Source organism: Gouania willdenowi, chromosome 22 (genome assembly GCF_900634775.1).
Source record: "Gouania willdenowi chromosome 22, fGouWil2.1, whole genome shotgun sequence".
NCBI classification, from domain to species: domain Eukaryota; kingdom Metazoa; phylum Chordata; class Actinopteri; order Blenniiformes; family Gobiesocidae; genus Gouania; species Gouania willdenowi.
The window spans coordinates 16,925,179-16,938,101 of NC_041065.1; the positions used below are offsets into that span (position 1 = coordinate 16,925,179).

A 12,923-nucleotide genomic window follows, 5' to 3' on the forward strand; every position below is an offset into this window, starting at 1 on the left:
TCCCCACACAGGAGACTCTGTTTTCCACTGCGTCGTACACAGTTGATCTCAACCTTTTAAGTGTTTTAATATTGCGACAGGGTTAATAAAATTGTTCATAACTTGAGTAATCTTGTTGGGCAAAACCTCCATTTTCATACAAAGGTCATTTATGAGCATTAAATGAAGAATGTTATATAGTTTCCAACCTCTCACATGCATCATGCAACATAATACATGTGAGAGGGATATGTATCGTATCACTTTTTTGGCTGTGGTTGCTGGTAAATAATAAATATTAATAAGTAACGGCTGACTGACTTCAAACAATATTTTGGCTTTAGCATTTTTGTTGCACTTGGTAAAGTTGTTAAACGTGAAATTAAATTAATGTTGTACTTTAGTTTTTTTCATATTGAACAGTCTGTGTTCCCCTGTAATCTCTCCTGCCCCGAAAAAAGCCACGCTACACAACTCACGCACACGTGGGTCACATGTTGATAATGTGACACTGCTGCTAATAAAACTGTGAGTGACACGGAATCCTCTTTCTGGTATGACTTTAGTGGGAAAAAGTATGAAGATATGAGTTTTGGATGACCGGGGCAGAATTAGTTTGAGACAGGGGTGGACTGGCCATCTGGCATACTGGGCATCAGCCGGTCCGCTACGTTTTTTTTTTTTTTTTTGACAAGCGAGTGGAGGCAGACATGGTAACGGGTGGCCAAAAATGGTTCAAAAGTAGCAAAAAACGTGGCAAGAACAGGTTGAAAAGAGACTAAAATGGGCCATAAGCTGTCAACAGTGTATGTAATGGCAAAGGGTAGCTTAAATGGGCAAAATGTGACAAACAATAGTGAAAACTGCAAGATGTGGAACAAAAAGAGGCATGTAGGGACAAAAAAATGAAACAAGTGGTATTTATTAGGCAAAATGTTGCTTATTTGAAAGACAAATGTCCAAAAAAATTCCAAAAAGGACATTCATTGGATAAAAGTGTCAAAAAGAACTTGCAAAAATGGACAGAACATATGAAAAAAAGGGATATTTATTGGCAAAAGGTAGCTAAAGTCTAAAAAAAAAGTGTCTGGACACAAAATGCCAGGGCTGGATTTTTGTCTCAGTCCAACCCTGTCTGAGACGTATAGATTTCTGAAATGTTGGAGCAGCACACAGCAATTAGCTTTAGCTGATGGATGCATCAGACCCGACTCGTGCCCAACGAGAGGAGGAGGAGGAGGCGGGTGGATGTTTAATTGTGTAATTGTATAATTTGACCTGGCGGACGCCTGCGAGCACACAAGCAGATTTCACAACAGATTACACTGAAGTTCTTTGATAACGCACTAACGTGACTCTAGTAGAGCAGCGCTGAGGAATGGAGGGCCATGAAGCAGCACGGCGTCCGGCTCTCTGCTCCCCTGCCAGGGTAAACAAGGAGGGCGGCATTGCTCAGTAGCACAGCACAGCACAGATTGGGCTCTGTTAACATTCCCCGGCCTCACACACACACACACACACACACACACACACACACACACACACACACACACACACACACACACACACACACACACACACACACACACACACACACACACACACACACACACACACACACACACACACACACACACACACAGTCCTTTCATTTCACACAGCCACAGGAGTGTGCACACACTGGAGAACGATCGCTTTATCAGTCTAAATCTTTGTTCAGTGCACAGACGACAGATATTTACACTCTAATGTGAGTCTCTGAAGGAATGAAGAGTCAATGCAGGTTTCTCTTCAAAGCTACACATACAGTATTGTGCACTTTTAGAGCATCAAATTTTTTGTTTTTCAAAATTTTTCTCAATTTTGTTTTAGAGTTTATCCCTTTCCATTTCCTAATTAGATGTGATTACTGGCTATTAAACTTCCTAAAATGGTGCCAAACATGCTTAACATGGTTAACTGATTTAACTATTAGTAATTTCATATTTGTATGATGCAAAAGTGTGACAAAAATTTCGTGATTTGAGATTTTTCACAAGATTTAACATGTCTGTCTCATTTGCTCAACATTAGGCCACTGGTTTCATGAGGAAAAATATTGAGGATCTTTTCCCCAAAACATACAGGTGAGGGTTTAGTCCGTGTTGTATAGACCTTTATTTTGCCTTAAGGTCAGTTCTAAAAAAAAAAAAAAAAAACTCCAGCCCTTTCGATACAACCATACGAAGCTGCTCGTTCCATCTCTTGACTGGGTCGTACCACCCCCATTTCACTCACGTCTGTGTGGATCGTCACATGGTTCCTTCCTTTTACAGCGGACTAATTAGCGGCGAAAAGGGTTTCATGTTTCTGGGGATAATCCTGCTCCTTTTGGCCAGAAAGTGGGAGACTTGCATGTGATGAAGCAGACTTGCCTGCAGAGATTACACTTGGCAATCTGGGGTTAGGATACGGTTGCAGGGACTCAATGACACATCTCCTGTCATCATCAGTTTAAGTCAAAAAGCAGTAATCTGAGGTTATAATCTGCCTTTTCCTTTGTGAGATCAGAGCATCATGTGCAGAAAAAGGGTCGGATATATTGATCAAGAAAAACAGGCCTGAATGTTAAGATGCACGATCAGGGGTTTTATGGCCAATACCTGGTTACTAATCCAATTATAAGTGAATAAATTGGCTTTTCTCCTCAATTATCACTATCAGAACATCGATTTTCCACTATTCCACACGGAAAACGGATGGAAATAACAGAATTAACTTCCCGAAACTGAAATGGCTTTACGACAATGAATATAACATCGGTTTATATATATATATATATATATATATATATATATATATGTGTGTTATTTATCTGTTATTTTTAAAATGATCCTCATTGTGTGTGTTTTAAGCCAATTTAATGGGTTTTACTGTGATGAACGTGTTGCTGTTGTGGCTGTCAAAAAAAAAAAATAAAAAATTCTGTCACTGCTTCAGGACAGACAAATAAAGTCCATTTATCTATCGAAACATACACACACACACACACACACACACACACACACACACACACACACTGTATATATGTGCTTGTGCAGACGTGCTTGTGCATTTTACTGTTACTGAGTCACAATTGATTTGTCCTTGCACTATATATATTTATATATACTATAGTGCAAGGACAAATATATTGTGACTCAGTAACAGTAAAATGCACAAGCATGTTAAAACCTGCGACTTTTAACACATAACTCCCGAATTGTCTTTAATTATTACTTTTTACTTCTATTTTTTACAGTATTTTAATGTTTCTGCTGTATAATAATTGACTGCTGCCAACAAGATTTTGTTGTATTGTTTTCAGTGCAATGACATTAAAGCTTCTCTATATCTATACCCTCACACATTCCCACCCTACTAAACCATATCCCATTAAAATGTCAGTTAAATATGAATCAAGTGTTAGGAAGATATAAAAAATGCTGTAATGTAATGTCTGAAGCACATAAATAGTAACATGTTAGGAAGATTTAGTTTGTCAGTAATTACATTAAAATATACAGAAATGGATACACTTTGAAATGGAATTTGGGAAAATCATAATCTTTTCCCAAGAAATCAAACAACTACGCATACAGTAGTGCTTCCAGAAAGATTTACCTTACTTTTATTATTTTACCCTTAAGAAGACCAAATATTAAGATTAAATTAAACCTTTAAAGTTGGTCAATTTCACTGAGGTCAATCATTCACCTGAAGGTCTTTGACTTTTCCCATGGTCGTCCCTCAGCATTACTGCTCAGTCTGAGGCTGAGACTTCTCCCACTGTGTCTGAGCATCTGCAGCCTGTTTGGGGGGATGTTAATGAAAGTGCTTTGATGTTGGTTGGACGTGGTCCCGGTTCTTCTCCAGCACAACAAACAGTGTTGGCCTCGGGCTCAAGCTTTGTTCAGCAGGTGGACACACGGCTCACAGCCTCACTGAGCTGGAGCTGCATGTGTCACCGAGCGCAGAGGAACGTTTAGCTACTACAGAGGAAACCTAATGACAGGTGAAGGGAAAAATACTGATTGTCCAATGAAAAGGAGAGGTCCAGTCCACCTTTAGACCAAATTACCATGTTCAAATTATGGCAGTTTGTTTGATATAGAATAAATACATACAAAATAATAAATACATAAAAGAGTCTATCCAATAATGGCTCGATATATCCACCCATCATATAATCAGCAGATATGGGCATAATAATGTTTTATAGATACAACAGGACATTGGGTTTCTTGGATTAGACTAGATCCATGATGTGACCTATTAGTTTGAAATCAACTGATGTTTTCAACAACAGAATTGGAATTTAAGTGTCGGACCATGTTGGCAAAAAAGTAAATTCTGGACGACCCTCAAATGAATTTAAAAAACCTGCTGATTTTGACATTTGTATGTAATTATTAATTGATCTGATGTTATACATTCATCCTAATATTTGAATTACAATAACTGTAAAATATTTGTATGAGAAGATATATTTTTACAATTGGTTTACATTTTTTATCCCCCTCCAAACTAAGTTCATTTTATTTTATTAATCACATTTGGATGTTTGTGCTCAATATGAGCTGGGATAAATATCAACAGACCATTTTGCATTGGTTCCCAACAAGGGTTACATGATCATGCTGCAAAGGGAGTGTCTAACTATGTGCTTTCCATTATTTCAACAATAATAATTCTCTTGATATCAAGGTGATCAGAGCCGTTTCTGCCTATATGCACACTATGCAACTGCAAAGGGCTTTAAAAGGCTCTAGGCCAACCAAAGCTGAGTCCTAGGTCTCAGAATTAAAATGAATAGGTTAAATTAGGGGGCCACATCCCGGCGGGGCGGTCTGGCTTGGCCTCTGGAGGGGGCCCTGGCTTTAAAGAACTGAAGCTCGTGGCGCGGGCGGCATCAGCATCTGGGGCGCCCGGGGGGGCTAGGTTGGGGTGCCTGGGGACCGGCGGGGGGACTCCCAGCGGCCCCCTGGTACCTTATGCGGCTTGGGGTGTGGTCGTTCGCCCTGGGCGGGCTGCTCCTGGTGCTGCATCCATTCCGGGTCCTCCTGGCCTGGGGTCGGGTCCTTGCTGGCTCTGGGCTCACCGGCGGGGGCCCGCCGGCTGCCCGTTCGGCGTGGCTCTGGTCGTCTGCTGGGCGTGGGCTTTGGCTCCTCCGCTGGGGTCTCGGGCGGGGGGCTCTCTGGGCCCTCCCCTCGGGGGGCTGGGCGCGGGGGTGTGGGTGGTGGTGGGGGGGTGGGGGGCTGGGGGGCCTGGGGGTTGGAGTCGGTGGCGTGGTGCGCTGGGTCCTTGGCTCCTTGGGGGCTTTTCGGGTGTGTATGGGGGGGGCAATGGCAGCCTCTCGGCTTGGGACCTTGGGGGCGTTCGGGGGGCTGCTTGGCCGTGGGGTGGTCGCCGGGGGCCCCTAGATCTCTCGCTCTTTCTGCTGGCCCGACTGCTTCTTCGGGCCCGGGGGCGGCTTATGGGTTTTGCAGTAGCGGCTCTTGGAATCACATTTGTCATGGACGCACTGGCCTCGGGCTGTGGGATAACACTCATACTGGGCTCAACCATAGACACGTTGTTCCCAAATACCTGTTCTATGTAACTTCCACTCACTTCCTCCTCTGCTCACAGCCACCATCATTATTCCTAAGCCGCACACTGGTCACCAGACTGGCTTGATAACACAACAATAAGCACAATATACACAACCACAATTTCACATCACATCACTTGAAACTTATTGATTATTCCCCACCCATTCGTTTTCCTATCTTGTATCCCTCCTCCCTGTTAACTCCCCCCCCCCACCCCCCTCACCCTGGTGTAACACTGCCCTCTCTCTTTTACATCCTCCCTTTAATAAAGTATTTACCCTTCCCTAGGGAGGGCTGGTGATGGTCACAATTATGCAATGAAATAAATTCATTTATTTAATTGCAATAATAAAATATGCATTGCTGTTAAAAGATTGCACTTCTTGTAGTGTTAACCTTCAACAGCATGTGCAAACAAGGTAAAAAAAAAAAAAAAAAAAAAAAAAAAAAAAAAAAAAAAAAAAAAAAAAAAAGAATTAAAATGAATACATTTTGTTTTATCAAGCAGGTTATACCAACTAGAGCTGGTTTCAGTAATGTGTAACACATTGAAGTCAAACAGATTTCGGACTTTGGTGCTTAAAGAGTTGACTTACAAAATAAATGCATATTTACATCTTTCTAATACTTTCTCAACAGAGAGTCAGATTATTTCCTCTCTTTTGTAAGATTTTGATCACATTCCACTCTTTGTTCACCTGACGCTCGTCTCACGGCGGCGCTCCAACCATCCGCGTCGCTACTCGTGATTGCTGAAGGTTGCGTTAGGTTGATGCTCCGGGGAGGTGGTTTAATGAGAGCTCAGCGCGACAGCGAGCAGCTAATACGTCCTCACATTTTCTAATCACCAGAAGAAAACGCACAAATAGAACAACACATAGGCCCAACGCGGTGCGTACGGTGTCTGCGTTCACCCCGTGGTCATAATATTACAATGCCGACTGAAACGAGTGCAAACTTTATATTTAAGCATAAAAGAGTCCAACTGAAATAATGCCTTGTTCACCAGAATATGGTAAAATATTATACATAGTCAAAATAAACACTTTACACCAGATTATAAAGCAGTTCATCTACTGGGATTATTTTAAGCAAATCTGATTTACTTTTTAGGATTAAAAAGATAAATACATATGACAGATGTAGTTAGTACTTAGTAAAGTAAACTGCTGCATGTGATTAAGATTTAGTATTAAATGAACCATCTTTAAATGCTTATTTTCACTGAAAATGTATGACAAATGTTTTTAAATGTTGCAGATTTGGTGTATTGTCAGTGGTACAGTATAGCACATAATCTATAATATAATATATATAAAATATGCTTAAGAAATGCAAGGTGGATTTTTGTAAAATATTACATTGACAAATGTTACATATCATACGATAAGTTGTTTGTTAGTAAAATAGGAAGATGATCATCATCTATGAAATGTAACAAAAATTAAACAATTGCATAAATGAGGTGAAATAAAGTGTTGCATGTTAAAACATTTCTGACCTTTTTAAGTTACTGCTACAATCTCTCTTATAATCATACCTTCTAATTAAACGTGAACTTCACAAATACTAAAAGTTCACGTTTCATTAGAAGTGCTTTGTAAACTGGGAGCCGTTCGGACTACACAATACCCATGAAGTATCTCACAGTTTCAGAGAGGTTGGTGACCCCTAATATTGATTGATGAAGAACACTGCATGACTAGTTAAACGGGTTAGACGCACACACGCAGATATGTGTGCACGCACGCACGTATCCTACTACCACATGAACACGCATAGGTGGAGCAAGGAGGAATGATTACATACACCAAGGTATAACTCACCATACTGTATATACTAAAAAAGTATGGTTACAGTAACAAATGAGAAAAAAAACTATTCTGATTTCTTAAAGAGTTCAATAGTTTAAATAGATGTTTGTAATGCAAAAAAAATGTCATGCAAGCATGTTGAGAACAACATCGTGCAGACACTGTGTGGCCGTTGTGTTTCAGCCTTTAGTGGAAGTCTCAACATTTAACAACAACATTGTTATTAGACTAGATCCCTGTGCTAATATTAAAGTGTTGGTCAACTTATACTTGGGCCAGTATTTCCCCAACTCTCTGGGTAAAACTGGAGGGGGGGGATAGCCAACCATATTATATCCCCTGACTCTCATTTTCAGGGGGTGGGTCATGTTTCGCCATGTCCCCCTTCTGAGCTGCCTCAGACGCTCAACTCACATTGGTATTTGTACAAGGAGCACAAACTTTAAAGGTGTGAACATGACAGAGACAAAACTGGGGCGATACCTAAACAACATGAGAATGATGGCATGCATGAGCACCTCTCTCTATAGTGACAAAACAAGAAAAAAGAAGAACACAGACTGTCAGTGGTAAAGTGTGAGTCTGTAGTTATGATCAAAGTGATGATAAAGCTCTTCCTAAGACAGCGTTACCCTATTGTGGAACTGTTAAAGTAGGCCTACTGTCAAAAGCCGCACAGCCCGTCCTACATGTTTCAATAATATTCATAATAATCTTTTTTAGATGCTTCTCTGACTGTGGATGACAGACAGAAGCTTTAAATCTGAGGATATTGATGAACAAGCAACAACAACACTGCATTTAAATGTGTGAATAAAGAAAGTAATAAAGTGGAAATTCACCATTTTCATTACCTGCATCCTCTGGGTCTTCATCATAGTCTTCATCATCACCAGACGACAGAGAATCTGACAAGGAAACACACAACAAGCATTCATTTATCAATACAGATGAGCAGCAGCAAACATCTGGAATGCCTGTAAACCATAATCAGACCTGGTTTTATACATTTCTGGAGTGTGTTCCCAACGCTGCTACATTACATGGTGTGTGTGTGTGTGTGTTCACAAACACGCATTTAACACAAACATGAATGAATCTCATTTGGAAGTCATGAATGAGTGCACAGTTCTCAGACAGAAGCAACATTTTACCAGATGTTACAAATGAGAGGGTCATTAGTGTGACGCACATGCGCATATGCACAATTTGTTAAAAAAAACTAAACTACAAAGTTAGTAATCACTGCTAATGCAATGCATACAGAATATTTTAGGATGCCCAACTACTGGTCTGCAGACCAGTACTGGTCCATCGACCATCTGATGCCAGTCCACACAGAAATAATATATTTAAATCATATACACATATCATACCTGTCAAGTTTTGGATTTCAAAATAAGGGAAATTTTCTGGCGCCCTCTACGATCCGTCCCACACGCCCAACCAAGCTCCAGTATCTCTTATATTTTAAGATAAATGTACAATAAATCTAAAATACCCACTTGTCAACCACTGACTAAATACAATCATGTGATTAGAATCTGGTAGGTCGACCTTTATTAACATTAAAATGCTGTGAACATTCCTACTAGGGCTGGGCGATATGGACCAAAACTCATATCGCAATATATTTTCTCAAAATGGTGATATATGATATAAATCTAGATAATTTTATTAAATAAAGTCTGACCAGAAAGACAATTCTGGGTTAAATTTGCAGATGCAAAATGTCACACAGGAACATTTATTAACAAACAGCTGATCAATATGTGACACTCATTAATCATCTAACTGAGCTTTACATGTTGTTGTGAGAAGTAAAAGCAGCGACTCCTAAAACTAGTATTTTGTTTCATATGATATATGAAATATTATAGTTTTCTATATCGCCAAAATAGAAAACTCGATACATCTTGAATCTCTATATATCGCCCAGCCCTAATTCAAAACAGCCTAAATAAAAACATAAATGTGTATATGAAGCACATATGTTTATTTATTATACTTACAGTTTATATACAAGTCACAAGTTGCATATTTACTGTTTATTTCACGTTGCTTGTCTTTAAGTTAGACATTAACATTTTATTTTCATTATATATTTTTCTTAGAATTTCTCATGCTCACTCATATGGTTCTCTGGTATTCACTAATGACTTATTGGACACATTTATTACAGACTTTACATTTTTTAACACTTTATAAAGCAGTGTATATTTGTGGCGCTTGTGATTGGCTGATTTTTCATACTGAATTATGTTGTTTCTTCCCCCGTGGTAGACGTTAAAATCTCAGTTATTAATCTAACAGAACGTGTAACTGTGTCCCATCCTGCTGCTCTTTATGAAGATAAACTCTCCGTCTCATTTCACAACGTATTTACACCAGTTCCTTGTTTTTTTGCTGGAACGTCTTCATTCATCGTCTCTCTTCTGAGTTGTTTCCGGGTTTGTTGCCGCTGTCGCCACTAATATCGCGAGAACTGTCACTCAGGCCATTTCAGGTGGAAGTTCTCGCGAAGTTAGTGACGGCGTTCAGTTTAGTAAGGCATTTTTTATTATTATTACATTAAAATACGGGATATTTACGGGAAAATACTAATACAGGAAGATGGCGGGAAAGAGGGGTAAAATACGGGAGTTTCTCGGCCAAAACGGGAGACTTGACAGGTATGATATATATATATATATATATATATCATACTAATGCATCTTATTTCCAGGCATTTTATTTTGAGAAACTCCCACATTCGCTTAAACACTAATCACTTCTGTGGCCTGGATGTGATCACACACAAAGATTGAGCATGGTGCACACATGAAGATGTATTTAAGCTGAAATCCCTTCGTTGTGCTGGGGGAGGACGACTGTCGTCAGGCGCTGTTTGCATTAGTATCGTCTCCCTTTACATCGCTGCATTGTCTGCTATATTTTGACAACCCGAACAGTTTATTAAAGTGCTCGCAGACAATGAGGGCACTCGGCCAGAGTGTAACAGAAGTTAAACACGTCTGTGTGCGAAACAAACACAGATCAGAGGTGTGGCAACAGACAGAAAAACCTGCTCGTCGAGAGTTAAAGGAGACAAGTGGGTGTTGGAGGAGACAGTGCATGACGCAGCACCAATGTTCGCAAGTCACATAAAAAAAAAAATACTATAATAATAATAATAATAATAATACATTGGATATATATAGCGCTTTTGTGGACACTCAAAGCACTTTATAGTTTACATTGCGTTGTAGCCACAGGCAATGTATAATAATGTTTATTACTGTAATAATCACTGCAATTTATAAAGTTGTGTCACACAATGTATGAAAACGTATCAACACAATGTGTTGTGGCTATCTATGAAGGACTTATTGAGTGTTTTTACCTAAATCATACAATGACGGCAAAAAACTAGCCTGGCTATACACCGTTAACTGAAGATTGTTAAGGAACCAGTTGTATACACTTGTATAACTTTTTTCTTTTCATTATTTCTTTTTTTTTTTTTTTTATTTTGTGCAAATATTTCATAATTTTGGAAAAAAAAGATCATCAAAAATCATCTTTTAAAAACGTGTCTTTGCTTGCACTCCAAGAAATATTATCCTTTGTATTCTTCGCTTCTGCACCAATTGTTCTTTGCCTGCAAAAAACCTGCATGCAACTAACAATTTGGCCTTTGAAGGCACGCAAAAAAAAAAATTGTATTGGCTCGTAGAAAATGTGTCTGCTTGCATGACAAAAATACTGTTTGATTCTCAGCAAAGAACAAAAAGGTATTTGCATTCACACAATTTGTCTTTGATCACGTGCAAAATTGTAGTACAATTAATTTAAACGCTATAGAGTTGTGCTTGTTGCACATTCACGACCACTTCTGATAGAAACTGGCCACTGCACAAAGATGCAGGAGTAGCAACAACATGTTCACATCCCACCATGAAGGATGAACCAGCAAACCTCATTTTATCTGTCAGTGGTCAGAATTTATTGGCTGCTGGGTCGAATCAATGATGTGGTGAGCCCGCATGAATCCTGATATCAAAGTATGCAAAGGACAGCTGTCCTCGTCTGATCAGTGCTGGAAAAGTACGACTCCTCACGGGCTTGCGGTTTGTGTGTGTGTGTGTGCATGTGTGTGCGTTTATAGGTGCAGGGTGCTGTGAAAGAGCAACCCCTCCCTTTTCTCACGGCCCCATCTGTTTTCACTGATGAAATGTGTGCAGCTAATTGCTTTCTAATTAGTTGTCAATAACGGGCTCAGCTGGCGAGAACTTTACAAGACCCTCCCAGTTCCCATTTCCGACGTCTTCCATTCCTGCACAGGCATCACGCTCCTTTGACTCACTGAATTCACCGTCTAATGCGTCAAGAGAAGTGTGTTAGACCACGGTCCTCATCAGTCACACAAACCGGACTGTGTGTGTGATTTGGCAGCCCGCTCAAAGTGAGTAGCAGCAGCAAATAAGCAATGGTCCCCCCCCCCCCCCCCTCCCCCCACTCTGAGCGAAGTTTTCACTGCATTTCTGCTCACGGTGTTAAAAAGCTGTCATATTAAAGTGTCACTGCTAGGAGTGCTGCAGTGTGTTCATTGATAGAAAAGTCTTTGGTGTTCCGTCAGTTTAACCATCAGAGCGAGTTGGGTTTTAGGGAGCTCTGCAGCATGCAGACGAAGCAATGGTTCGTTCTGGAGCTTGTGCGTTTCAGACGTGGCCAGTTTTACACACTTTTTTTTTTATTGAGCAGCAACGCTTGAGAACACACGTTTAATCAGATGCTTCTCTGATGCCGCTCTTCTGTCAGTGACCTCAAGCTGCGGATGCTTCACTTGACTTATTCATGGGAAACAGAGACACTTGTAACCCATGTCGGAACACTTCATCATCAGCATCACCTCCAGGAAAGTAGACAAATCACCTCCAGAAGCAGAAAAACTTTCCTTTAGTAGTAGCGAATAGTAGCTAACCCTGCTTATACATTTGCATTGTTTTGTACAATACGGAAAATGTCATGTGGCTAGTAGGAAACTTGCTTTTTGGTTAGCTTAAAACAGGGGTCACAACCTTTCTAGGTAATGTATAGTCCACAGGGCTACCAGTTAAAGAAGAACTTCTAGAATACTAAATGTTTACGGTTTAACTTCAATTAGATGAAAAGAAGGCTAGCAGTAACTTAAAAAGGTAACTGTTGGTGACCCCTGGCTTAAAACTTAGTAGCGCTAGCTTGGAAGGGTCAAAGGGTAAAAGGGTGAGTCAGGTTAGACTAGGGCTGGGCAAAAAATCTATTTAATTGATTTATCAAATTTGTAGATACAAATTTAGTAGATAAAATTCAAATTTACTTTTAATTTTTTTCCCCCACCACAGTTTTTTCAAACTTCTCTATCCTTATGGGTTACCGTAGCGCGATGTGATCCAGCCCCCCCTTTGAGTAGGCTATATGTGCCACAGGCATGTTTCATTTTTTATTCGCACTATGCTGAGATGCTAAGGGAAGAATTTATTATTTTTTTAAATTGTAA

General features: G+C 40.0%; 1 protein-coding gene across 10 annotated transcripts in view; it reads right to left on the reverse strand.

Annotated features, from left to right (window-relative positions):
* fgfr3 (fibroblast growth factor receptor 3) overlaps window positions 1–12,923 on the reverse strand; it is an 81,941-nt gene that overhangs the window by 41,796 nt on the left and 27,222 nt on the right. For 7 of the 10 annotated variants that reach the window (XM_028437250.1, XM_028437251.1, XM_028437248.1 and 4 more), the window contains exon 4: window positions 8,248–8,313. In XM_028437250.1, the coding sequence (XP_028293051.1) occupies window positions 8,248–8,313 (66 nt within the window). The remainder of the gene's footprint in view (window positions 1–8,247; window positions 8,314–12,923) is intronic. The other 3 variants (XM_028437254.1, XM_028437252.1, XM_028437253.1) reach the window with 1 other exon arrangement.